Source organism: Leptonychotes weddellii, chromosome 5 (assembly GCF_054177405.1).
Source record: "Leptonychotes weddellii isolate Sample4059 chromosome 5, ASM5417740v2, whole genome shotgun sequence".
In the NCBI taxonomy this organism is placed as follows: Eukaryota; Metazoa; Chordata; class Mammalia; order Carnivora; family Phocidae; genus Leptonychotes; species Leptonychotes weddellii.
In genome coordinates this window covers 41,672,745-41,685,060 of record NC_138373.1, presented here as the reverse complement: position 1 = coordinate 41,685,060, position 12,316 = coordinate 41,672,745, and the positions used below count along the sequence as shown (strand labels likewise).

The window sequence follows — 12,316 nt, the reverse complement described above, 5'->3', positions numbered from 1 at the left end:
GGTTCTCCTGAAGACCTGTGGACCGCAGATCTGTGTGGCCCTCGGTCCGCTGACGAGGTCTGCGTGTCCCGGCGCTTCTGCTGCTGAGAATGTTGGTGTTGTGTCGAAGAGGTGTTGGGGGAGGTTCTGCTAATACCTCAGATGTGATCTCCCGAATGGCCAGGCCTGTGATCCTGCCTTCCTGCACCACATAGTGAGGGAGGGTGCTGTGTGCTTGTGTCCGGGTCTGAGGCAGAGACCAGCACGAGCACAAGAGGAGAGGAGTGAGCGTGGAACATCTCACAACCTCACTCATGTCCATGAGCCCAGCGATGAAAAGTCCTGCCAGCAGAAGGGACTCTGCAAACACCGGCTCAGGAGGAATTAGAGTCTCCGTTTTCATGGCGATGCTGACATCCATGGATACGCAGGCCACGTACCGGGGTGACGTTCCCAGCATGGCTGACGGGTTTGGGGAGCACCTGTGGTTTTTCTGAAATGTTACCTGGCTTGAGTTATTTACCCATATGTAACCTGTGGTCTTAGCAAGCAATAGAAATGTCATGTCCAGGGGGGAATCTCTAGGAGTCTTTTTTCACGTTTTGCACATCACTTTGGGATGTGTGACACAGCAGAAGCTCTGGATCCATGTTGGCTCGACAGCAGAAATCACCCATCCAAGCTTTACATGCTGCTTTTGAGCATTTACAGATGCGCTTTCCTGTGAATAGGTAGATGCATAGCCCTTGCCTATCTCTTCCCTTTCTTCTTCCTGAAGCTTTAATAGAAGGCTTAGGAGAAAGCAGCCCGAATGCTGGACACTTGGGAAACTGTCTGAAGCGATACGCTTCCGTGGCTTTTTCTTTTCCTCCAACCTGTGCCCTGGACCTGGACTTGGATCTGATGTGGAGATGAGGCTGAATACAGCGGAGTAGACTGATAACATCAAACACGGAAGGCTAGATGGAGCTTCTGCTCTGCCAAGGCAGGGACGTTGTTCGTGACGAAAGTGAGATACAGAAGCCCGCGTGTGTGCACACGCCCACCCCACCCACTTACCTGTCCATCCAGCCGTCTTCTACCCTGAATCTATCCATCGTCATCTCTGTCGTCCGTCTGTCCATGCATTCATCCATCCACCTACTCATCCGTCATCTATCATCTGTTTGTCATTTCTATCCTATTATCTGTCCGTCCATCCATCCATCCATCCATCTATCCATCTGTCTGACTGTCTATCTATCTAACTGTCTGTCTGTCTGTCTCACATACCTGAAACAGTCACTTTGCTACTCTTCATGGCAGCCTGGTCCGGGGACGCAGAGGCTGAGGCATGACCAGGGAGGCCTGCCTTTGTTCGCAGAGAACGGGTGGTGAGAAGTCTAACTTTGCAGAGGGTGGCTGTGCCCATGAGCGGGAGCTGTGAGTGCCTGGTGCCGATGCCCGAGCCTGGGGCTGCTGGACAGGGTTGCCACCAGGCGGCAAAGGCATCCTGGAGGAGACTGGAGCGCTCGCCTTCGCGGAACGAGATTTCTCTGTCCTTTGGTCTGCTTCTGTGGTCTGCATAGCTCTGTGGCCCCAGCAAGTGCTGAGGAAGTGGCGAGGGCCCTGCAGGGTGCCACTGTGATCCGGGCGTAGTTCTCTTCAGCTGTCCGCAACCGTTCGAGGGTGTTTCGGATACGAAGGTGCTGGGTTATTCCACACGCAACAGATACTCACTGAGCATGCGCCACACCAGGGACTCTTCCAGCGCTGGAACCCGGCAGGGAATGAAACACAGTCCTTCCTCCGTGCATTCGTTCAGGCCCCGGGAACTCACCAGTCATACCCTCGTGCCAGGTGGGCACTGTTCTTGGAGCTGGGGGTCATGGTGAGCAAGAGAGGCGGCCCCTTCCTTGGTGAGTTGATGGCCTGCCTGCAGATAGGGGAGGGGGCCTTGTCTCTCTCCCTCTTGGCCTGTCTCACCCTAGCAAACCTACACAGGTGCAGATACATGGCAGAAATCCGTGCCTGGTTATGTTGGAATAATGCCCCAGTTCTGTGTTCTCTGGGGTCTGTGGGAGTCGTAGGCATGTGGTTTGTAAATCTGGGAGCAGGGCCATGTGTTATTCGGGCAGTAAGTAAGAGGATGGAAAGAGATGCCTTCTGTGTACCCCGTGGTGTCTTCCTGGTCTTGCTTCCTGTGCTGGGGCTCAGGACCCGGGATCACAAACCCCTTCTCCCTGGCTGGTGGGGATGGGGGACCTCCACCTGACAGGCATCTGGCAGTTATCTCTGACTTTGATACCCACCCCCCCGCCGCCGCCCATGAGGTATAGCCAGTGTAAGGCAGTCATGTGCAGTGGGGTTTCAGACATCACAGCAGAGCGTTGAAATATTGAACGTCAGGTCTGACGCAGAAGGCGAGCTTGCAGACATGCCCTTCCTGAGGGTTCTGGGCCCTGGGCTGATGGCACTCTGCTTCACAGACGTGCGGCATTGGCTCGAGCAGGAGCATCCAGAGGAATCTTGTGTTTCCTGAGTCCCTGCCACGCACCGGCCTCTCCTCCCTGCCCCGTCAGAGATGCCCGCCTGCAAATAGTGATGTGAGTGCCCCACAGGGGGAAAGTGAGCGCCACGCCCACCCGCCCCACCTCAGAAGTTTCCAGTGGGACCTGGCGGTCTGGAATTCGGCCTCCTTTGGAGCTTGTGGTTTATATTTCCGCCACATGGTTGACGCATGAAGCTATTTCCCTCAGTCTCTTGGTTTTGATTACAGTGTTTATTTCCCACGTTTGGGGAGTTCTGTGATGACTTGTTTGAATTTCCCCTTCATTATATATCGTTGAGCATTTGTTCTTGGCTACTTATCACAACTTTCACTTAAAAACTGGAACGACTTCATGTGGGAACCCAGAACATAAGAAATCCAAAACAGCCTTAGCTGTTCACATAAATGATGCCATACCGCACGCGAAGGTAACTTTTCTCCTTCAAAGTAGCTGTGTGTTCATCAGTATAAATGAGAGAAGGTGGAGTGGGTGACGAGAGCGGGGATGACCATGGCCTCATATCAAGGACTCAGGCTCTGGGGTAACGTCGGACAGAGGAAAAATCTTGCCCAGGTGACGTCTGGTTAAGTCAGTCTGCAGAACCCAAGATGGCGACATGCCTCGTGGTGATATTCTGTGGTGGTTTTGTTGCTGCCGTTTTAAGCTTATGCTGAACACCAGCTCGTAAAGAACAACGCGCCAAACCTGTGCGCGGGCATGAACTGTAATACACACACACACACACACACACACACACACGCACACTCAACCTGTGAAGCCGGACTTCGCAGCATGCTGGCTGGTGTCTGGGAAGATTGGCAAAGGTTAAGTCTTTTATTATTTGCCTGTCAAGAGGGTAAGATACCTTTGTGGAACTTTCTCATCACGCTATAGGATAGGCTTTTGTAGCAAAGAAAATCAGGAGCAAATGTTATCTCCTGGGCCTCCATCCACATAATATTTTGTATATTTTATGGTATCAAAGAAATACTTGGGGTGAATTAGTCACTAAGTTCTAGATGTCACCTTAATTTTAACTGTTTTTAAAATATCTTTTAAATAAATATTTTTAAATAATTTTAACTCATGTCAGTGCTCATACTGAAATTCATTGAACAAATTCCAAAAAATACTTGTTGAACTCCTTCTTTTGGCAGGTATAATTGTAGCTACTATGAATAGGGCAGGAAACAAAATACAGTCCCTCATGTCTTGGTGCTTATGACCTCGTGGGAATGGACAGTAATTAACAAATAAGCCAGTACATTTTGGAGACAGGGAGGGTTTCTTGGTGAATTGGACGGGGACTGTGAGAAGAGCAGAATTCACCAAGGCGTCCCAAGTCTGCCCTAAGCAGTCAGAAGAGGGAAGGTGCCGAGAAGGGAAAGCTGTCGGATGGATTAAATCTGTCTTATTTGAACAGAATGCCCACTAAGCCTCCAAGTGGAGATGGACGCACGAGTCCGGAGCTGGGGAAAGGTCTAGGATGGAAATACAAATGTAGGAACCGTTAGTTTGCGAGTTTGGCGGTGGTGTTGAAAGCCAGGTGCACCGCGGAGTGAAGTAGACAGCCCAAGGACTTGAGCCCTGAGCCCTGCTGTTGTTTGTGGGAGGATGCACGGGGGAAGCGAACCGGGACGCAGGAGGCCCCAGAGAGGCTAGTGGCTTGCGGGTAGAGGAGAAGGTGCTCGCCGAGGAAGGTGTAAGGGTGCTGCCTCGAGCCACCGCCAGGGCGGAACAAGAACAGAACCAAGGGTGGCCGTTCTTTGGCGATACGGGCACATCGTGGGCACGTTGTGGGCATGGGAGCGCCCCTGGGTGGGTGCCAGAGAGCGCTGAAGGAGAGAAAGGAGCTGGCAAGTGCAGACAGTTCCTACGGTCTTACCGAAAAAGAGAAGGGAGCATGAACGAGGTGGCTGCAGAAGGATGAGAGAGGAAGAGAGAGCTTTCATTGTTGAGGATGGGACCATGGACCGGTCTGTGCTGGAAGGGAAGTCATCCCGCAGAGGAGGGAACGTGATGGTGTAGCCATGGTGGCTCCTGCAGCCAGCCCCGCAGATGAGCTCAGACCGCGATGTGTGTGCCTCAAGGCCCTGGAGGCTGGAATCCGAGGTTGGGGTGCCCATGGGGCAGGTTCTGCTTTGCACAGGGCGGTGTCCTCACATGGCGGGAGAGCGAGGGAGAGAGAGAGCACAGGCGCTCGGGTCTCTTCTCACAAAGGTTCACTCCATTATGAGGGTGCCAACCTCATGACCTCATCGAACCCTAATCTCCCCCCAAAGGCCCCACCCCTAATGCCATCACATGGAGGTTAGCATTTCAACATATTAATAGGGGTGGGGGTGCACAATTCAGTCCAGAGCAGAAGGGAAAACCATAAGGTGAAGAAGAATATTCTGGAAAGCATTTTGGGCTCTAGGATATTTTGCTGATGATGGAGGGCAGAATGGATGCATTGGTGATGCACAGAGGGGCTTGAGATTGGTCAAAATTAGGGAGAAATGCAGTTATATGGGAATCGGATTCCGAGTAGAAAGAATGTTCTAGAAGTGTTGGGTTTCTGGTGACTGAGGTGAATGAAGTTTTAGGGTGTGATGGGATTCTCCCGTTGGTCTTCCAGGGGGAGGTAGAGAATTCCTGAGAATTATAGCCTCTTTTGGGGAATGATCTTTTAATCAAGTTGAAGCGATAAAGGCAGGAGTTCATTGGTATGGGGTTGGGTTGGGGGAAAGGCTACCTACCAGGGCAGCCCTGGGGCTCTAGCCTTGCTGCTGGGACAGAGGGAGCGCCTCCCCTCCAGGGTGGTGGGCTGCCAGGGGAGGTCAGCCTTCCTTCCATTGAGGATCGAAATGAAAGTCAAGATCAGTTTTGGCCAAAGCAATGGAGTTCTCCACTTGGTAAAATATGTCTGATTATTGCTGTTAGCATTAAAAGTTTTGCAACAACAAAAGGAGTGATGAACATGAAGATTATCATTAGATAATATTTAGTATTAGATGCAGCATTTGCAAAGGAATATGCACAGAGCCGTTAGTTTTTGAGGCGACAAAATGAAAACATCTAGTTTTAAGGGGTAAATCACTTGAAAAGCTTATTTGCTTTGTTTTCTTTTCGAGGCTCGTTTCAAAACCCTATGCATGGAGAAACTGCTGATTAAGCAGGAACAATTCTTTATCATTTTGCTGGGGAAAAAAACAACCGACCTATTTATAAAATTAGCTCCATTCCATCTGATTCTGAAGTTGAAAAGGAAAAAATGCTTTAGGCCCACGAGGGCCTTTGATGGTCCCAGTTCCTGTAAAAAGCTAATTATTGTCACCATGGCTCTTGGAGAGACTGCAGAGCAGAAAGGTCTGTTGAAGCAGAGTGAGCATGTGGGGGAGGCTTCTTTGTGTCCAGATCCTTTTTCTGACCCCCCCTTCCCAGCCCCCAGAGAGGGAATATTCTCCTTCATGTTCCGTTGGAAGCCGATCTCCCCCAAAGAGAGCCCTCCCTGCAGTTACTAGAATTTAGCAAATTACATACTTTCAAAGTTGAGAATCTGTCTCCTTTCCATTAAATCAGCCGAACTCAAGCTGTGGGAACCATATTTGCTTTCTGAAGTGTTTTCTGATTTTGACACTCAAAGAAATAATTTTCTTATTAAGTGGTTCCCTGCACTTTCAACATTGTTCTGACTTTGATCATATGATATAGTTGAGGTTGGAAATTATCTAAATTACTTCGGTGTTTTGGGAGTTTTCATGATCGTGAGTATGAAAAGAAATCATGGAATCACATAATTTCATGATGTGAACAACAACAACAAAAAAATCCCATCGATTTACATAATCTTCTAAGCACCCGAAAGGGGAGGAGTGGGGGGAGGAGACCCAAGTTTGCTGAGCGGCTCCTATGTGCCCCACATGGTGTGTGGAGTGAGCTCCTCTCCCACTGGCATCACCTGCCTGTGTCCTCCCTCCTCTCTCTGACCCCCCCTACGTCCCCCATGCACCTGACCCACTCCCCACTTTCTGAATGAGCGCTTGTTCCTGCCGAGCAGAGGGACGGAAGCAGGGAGAGAGGTGTTGCAGGCCCAGGTGGTGAAACGCAGGGCCGGATTCCTCAGAGGCCCAATGAGATGGGCATGCTAATTGGATTTGGTGGCAGGTCCTTGGTGACCTTCCCAAAGCACTCGTGTGTCGTGGTTAGAGAGGAAACCGGATTTAGGTCAGTTGAGAATGGAATTGAAGAGGAGGAATTTAAAAGCATAGACTCTTTTTATGAGAAGCTGAGTTCTGCAAAGCAATCCATAGCAAGAAGGTCAAGGAGCTTTGAAGCAGAACTATTTTGCCAAGATGTGAAGACTGACATCTGTGTGGGCCAATGGGGATAGAGCCAGGTAGGGGCACAGTTTATTTTGTGGGTTGGTGAGGACTGCATTGATACTGAGATCTGGGCTATACCTTTAAACCTTTTTTGTATGCCAAGATGTGATCTCCTTTATTTCTCATGACATCCCTATTATAGAGAAGGAAAATCTCTACTCAGGTTTAGTGGCTGGGGCCTGCGAATTAATCCGACCACAAAACAGATTAATAGGAGAAAAGGTTTATGTCGCATGCACAGGGGCCTCACAGAAGAGAAGTGAAAACCCAAAGAGGCCATTATGCTTGAGATGTTTACGTACCATTTTAACAAACGGCAATGCAGTATGGAGAGGTGAGACACGAAGGAAAAGGGTTTGGGCTTTTAGGATGGTAAATTGTGGGAAGGTAAGTATAAAGGAGACTAATGGAACTTAAGGGTTTTTTAGTAAAGTTGGTTTGTGCAGACTCATCTCCTCGAGTGACAAGGGTTGCTCTCTTCCTCCTCCGGCTACGGAAGTGAGGAGGGAACACCTTTACGAAGGGAGACATGTGTGTGCAGTTTCTCAGTTGCCCTCAGCTCAAAATAATCCTATGCCAAAGTGGCATATTTTTAGGTGAATGTTTTGATCCCCTTATGAACGAGAGAAATGGCAGTGCCCCCATCATACAGAGGAGGAAAGCCAGTCAGGCACCTCAAGGACTCACCCTTCTACAGGATGGAACTGGGGTTCGATCCCAGATCTGTTCACCTACAAAGGTGCCTGCCTGTCTGCTGGAGGACACCGTGGAGACTTCTGTGTAAGGTGTGTTCTCCACAACCATGTCATGAACAACAAGAAATCGAGGGAGGGATCCCTGGAGCATGATTTTTCTCCTGGAGTTATGCAAACACCTTTATGCCAATTTATTGGGAATAGTGTTTATTAACTTCACACTCAGCATTCTGCCGGTTAGTTGGGGGTGGGGTCCGTACAACCGCTCGTGATCAAGGGCATAATACAACGACCTGAGTTTCCATGTTTTGCAAGGAGCAGTAATTCTGACTCTGGATGGTGGTACCAGCTGCCAACTGAGTTGTCTTCCTAGAGGTAGCTGTAATATACTAAGATGTCACGAACCGAAGAATTATTCAGCTCGCAGCCCCAAAGTTTGATAGATGGCCTGCTGAATTTGGCAACGCGTGATGTGGCATCGGAAATGCCATGGGAAAATTATTCAATATTGGACGCTTTTGACAACTTAATGGCTGCCTGTTCCCAGGCTGAATGGAACTCTGGAAGGCATTTTCTTTTCACCGTCTCCAAATGCATTTCGCTCTGCAGCAAATAACGTGTAGCTCTGGGCCCTTCCTTGCGAACACAATGGAAAGAATCAGTTTAAATTTTATTGTCTGTTGATAAATACTTGGTGCATTATTTCAGCCAGCTCTAATTGGATTTATTTTTAAACTCGGTTTCTGCAAATTGTACTGACAGTAAACAATAAAATCAGATGATTATTCTAATACAGAAAACATAAACACAGCAAAAACATAAACACAGCAAAACTGCTTGTGCGGCCTCGTCCTGGCCTTTTAGTGCCTCGGCGGATTGGCCGGCCCGTGTGCTCTTGCTGGGGATTTATAGGAACCTTGCAACATAGCAGAGCGCTACCCCAGCTCAGAGAAGACACTTGCCATGCTCATTGCACAGTCTAAAATATTTTTAAGATCGATTCTTCAGTTATAATATGAGGGAGCTTTGTTGTTTTTCAGAATTAAATCAGGGCACAAGGCATATGCCAGTTGTGTTCTGGAACACTTCAGATCCACCAATGCTGTGACCTAAAAACCCGGGCCACATACGTTGATCTCCATCCTCCCATTGATACTGTGCAGTGTCCTCCCCAAAAGCAGTGGGGACTTTGGCAGTCAGGGCATTTCTCACCCCCTCAGTGGTGTGTGTTTTGCCCTGAAACCTGAAGCATGAGCTCAGTGCCTGGCTGGTTTCCCTGGTGGACGGGGAGACACTGCAGGCGTGCTGGGCACTGTGTCCCGGTCCTGTCCCTGCTCCTGGGGGCTGACACACGGCATATCCTCAGCAAGGGGCCTTTCGTGGAACTCCACAGCGTGGGTGTCGGTGTTCCTTTGGAGGCTGCGGTGTACCTTCATGTTCTTTACGCGGTCTGTCCAAATGGCAGCATCTCTGGAACATGCCGGAACCATAAACGTTCGTGGTTAATGATGATTTGCTTACAGAAGGGGGAGTGCCCCGAGGGATCTGAATTCCGCGATCTTTCCATTCAGGGGGCACATCGAGGTTAATAGGAACACGGGACCTTCTCAGAGCCTGCAGCTGAGGCTCACAGAGCAGAATGTCCCATCTTTCTGGGAGTGTCACAGAAGGCAGTGACCACAGGTGTTCTTCCTCGGACTTGGGAATTGGGAATAAAGGGGAGGTTTGAGGAAATAGGATATCGGATGGTATTGGTTACTCCACGCAGTCCTTTGAAGCACTCACATCTCAGAGCATTGTCCTCATGTGAAACGTCCATGTATTGAGCCAGCATCAGGTGAGTTCCAAATACTTGGTTAGTCTCCTGACAGATATCTGAAGTCTGTTCAGACTTATGGGCACAAATCTGTTGCCTCTGTCTCACTGGTTCTTTTTGAAATTTACTTTCAAAAATAAAATGAAATTCTCAGTAGCCGATCCTACCACAGAGTTATCCTGTTGGAGATAATCACTGGCTCTTTGGAGGAAATAGATCCGTTTTTCTTCAATCAGACATGCTAGGGAGAGCCTGCCATCCCCTCTGGCCAGAGGTTCACACGTCTGCCAGAGGGATTGGATTTTACCACCCTTTTTATCCCGTGGATGGTGAGCCGAATCTGTGTCTGGCTGCAGAAATGTTCTACCCAACTTAATGGATGCGTACCACAAATACTTCTCGTCAGCCGGGTGGTTTTTGCAGCATTCTTATCTTAGCAGGAATGGATGCAGTTGAAGTTCATTGCTGTTCTTTTTTTCCCCAACAGGTTCTTAGCATGATAATCAATGCAGCTTACAAGCCTGGAAGGGTATTGAGAGAATTACAGCTGGTGGAAGATCCACACTGGAATTTTCAGGAGGAGACGCTGAAGGCAAAGTAGGTGTTCTCAGTCCTGGGAAACAAGGCTCTTGTAATGGTTAGCCCGCTACTTTGAAACTCGTCATTCCTCTTCTTGACACAGCCCACAGAAATGGGAATAAAGGGGGAGGACTGTCATTCTTTAGTTCTGTGCGCTACGTACAGATTTATTGGTGTTTCTGTTACACGGAGTTGCCTTAAGCCTTGGGATTCCGGAACTAAAGGAGAGATTTGTTTAGCTGATACTTTATTGTGTTAAACATTCAGAATCAGAACGTCCTGTGATTCAGGGCCAATAGATTATTTGATCAGAAGGGGAACAATTATAAGAGAGAGGATATCTGTTATCATCATTATATGTTATTCATTAACAGCTCTTAATATTTGATACTGTAAAGAGCTTATGCCAGACAGTTAAATGTTCTTTGCTCTGAGAGTTGACAGTTTTAAAAGATAAAAAGAACCCATACCTCTGCTTGGCTTTGGTTGACGGGCTGTGGGTTGACATGGGAAGAGAACCTTGTTTTACACTCTCACATCCCTTCACTTCTTTTATTTGCAGATAGGCTAACTGGAGAGATGATGTTTTGGCTTTGCTTTGAGGTTCTCGAGCTCTGAAATTGATAGCACCCCCTCTGGATCGATAAGCTTGAACATGGTAGTTTAGAAGGCAGATAGAAGAAGATCCATTTCTCAAGATAATTTTCTTTCATAATTGCTTTGACTTCCGGTCCTTGGTGTTCATTTAGCTTTTCAACAGAATAGATCTTACTGGTCAACTTCTTGTAGAACAGTGTCCTCAAATAGCCTTTAGATGTGACATTTGGGAAACGATAACTTTTTTGAACAGTGAACCACGTTCAGTGGCTAGAGTGTGGCTGAGGCCTCCTTTAAAGAAAGTACCTTTCCTGTTTGTAGTGAAAGTTGAGGGATGTGAAATGGTTTGTTTGACCAGTAGTATTCTCCCGTGTGGTTAACTTACTACTCTGGTACGGAGTAAGGATGGTGAGATACTGCTCGGCTGCTCTCCACTCGTCTCTTCTCCACTCAACATTTCTTTTTTGAACACATCTGCAATTTTAGACTCCGTGAACGTCATTTGTGGTCTTATGATGCTCTGCCAAATCACAGAAGTCAAAGGGAATACATGTTAACTGGGAGAATGTTTATTTGTATGAAGTGGCCTGTCACTGAAAGGTGGTACCATATTTCATCCTTCCCATGAAGTATTTAAATGAACCTCCCCTATAAATGACCTGAAAGGATATGATTAATGGGAAAAATTAATGATCTCTTTCAGTCATACTAAGTCTTTTCCTTCTGTAATTACTGTGGTTTGTTAGTGTTTTGCTTTTTTGTTTTTTATAATAGAAATGAATATAAGTCACTGTATTTATTTCAAAAATAAATAAGTAAATAATACAATAAGTAAATGAGCCCCACCTGTAGTGCAGAAGAAACCAAAGCAAGGCTTTTTCCAGCCGAATGTTCCATATCTTTCTACTTCATCTGAGGGGGGATCAGCAGCAGCATGACATTTTCTAAGGTTTAATGCATAGGAACAGTGGTGGCCAAAAACCTGAGCAAGTGTATGTACAGAGAAACATTTGTTTTAAACAGTTTCTGTAAAATTCAGTACCTCCCAAACACACCTCACAGATAAGGAAATAGGACAACTACAAAAATCTTAAACCCCATTAAAATCTCCCCTGTTCGTAAACAAGCCAGAAAGTTGCCCCAGGTACCAAAATGACAGGGAGAGTTAATTTTGCGGTGTTAGCACTCATTTTCATGTTGCCAAGTCGATCAGAGCTTTTATGAAATCCAGCCTGATACAATCAAAACCGACACCGGGAAATCAGCCCTGGCTGATCGTAAAGGCAACGTATTACCTATTAGATCAGATATGACAGCGAGTTCCTTAGCCAGATCTTACGAAGCAGCTTATAATGAGAACGTGTCTTGTCTGTGAGTGTGCTGGATTACAGTTGCTAATGATGACAGATTTACAGGTGGGAGGGGGCGTTCCCGTTAGGATACTATGTGTTGAGTCACCTCTTCGCTTCTGATGTAAAACGACAACTTTTTAGATCTTGACAGCTTGCGCAAATGAGAGGAGAGAGCCCCCAGCTTCTTCCCATTTTCTTGAAAGGCTGAAATGCTTTCTGTCGTGAATAAATTAACTTCCTGAGTGGGGGGGGGACCTGCATTTAAGGCATTCTGTTGTTTGGGTTGTGGTCTTTGAATGATAGTATCACAAGGAGTGCTTTCAGGAGGAGAGGACGTGAGCTCCACGTGAGATCATGAGATCATCCACCCCTGGGGCTTGGGAGGGCTGTCACTGAGCAT

At 47.6% G+C, this 12,316-nt stretch overlaps 1 protein-coding gene across 7 annotated transcripts in view; it reads left to right on the top strand.

The window, feature by feature from the left end:
* SFMBT2 (Scm like with four mbt domains 2) overlaps positions 1 to 12,316 on the top strand; it is a 229,429-nt gene that overhangs the window by 190,304 nt on the left and 26,809 nt on the right. For all 7 annotated transcript variants that reach the window (XR_014145456.1, XM_081820544.1, XM_081820545.1 and 4 more), the window contains one exon: positions 9,876 to 9,985. Coding sequence is in view for 6 of the 7 variants with exons in the window: in XM_081820544.1 (XP_081676670.1) it covers positions 9,876 to 9,985 (110 nt within the window). In the remaining variant the exon portion in view is untranslated. The remainder of the gene's footprint in view (positions 1 to 9,875; positions 9,986 to 12,316) is intronic.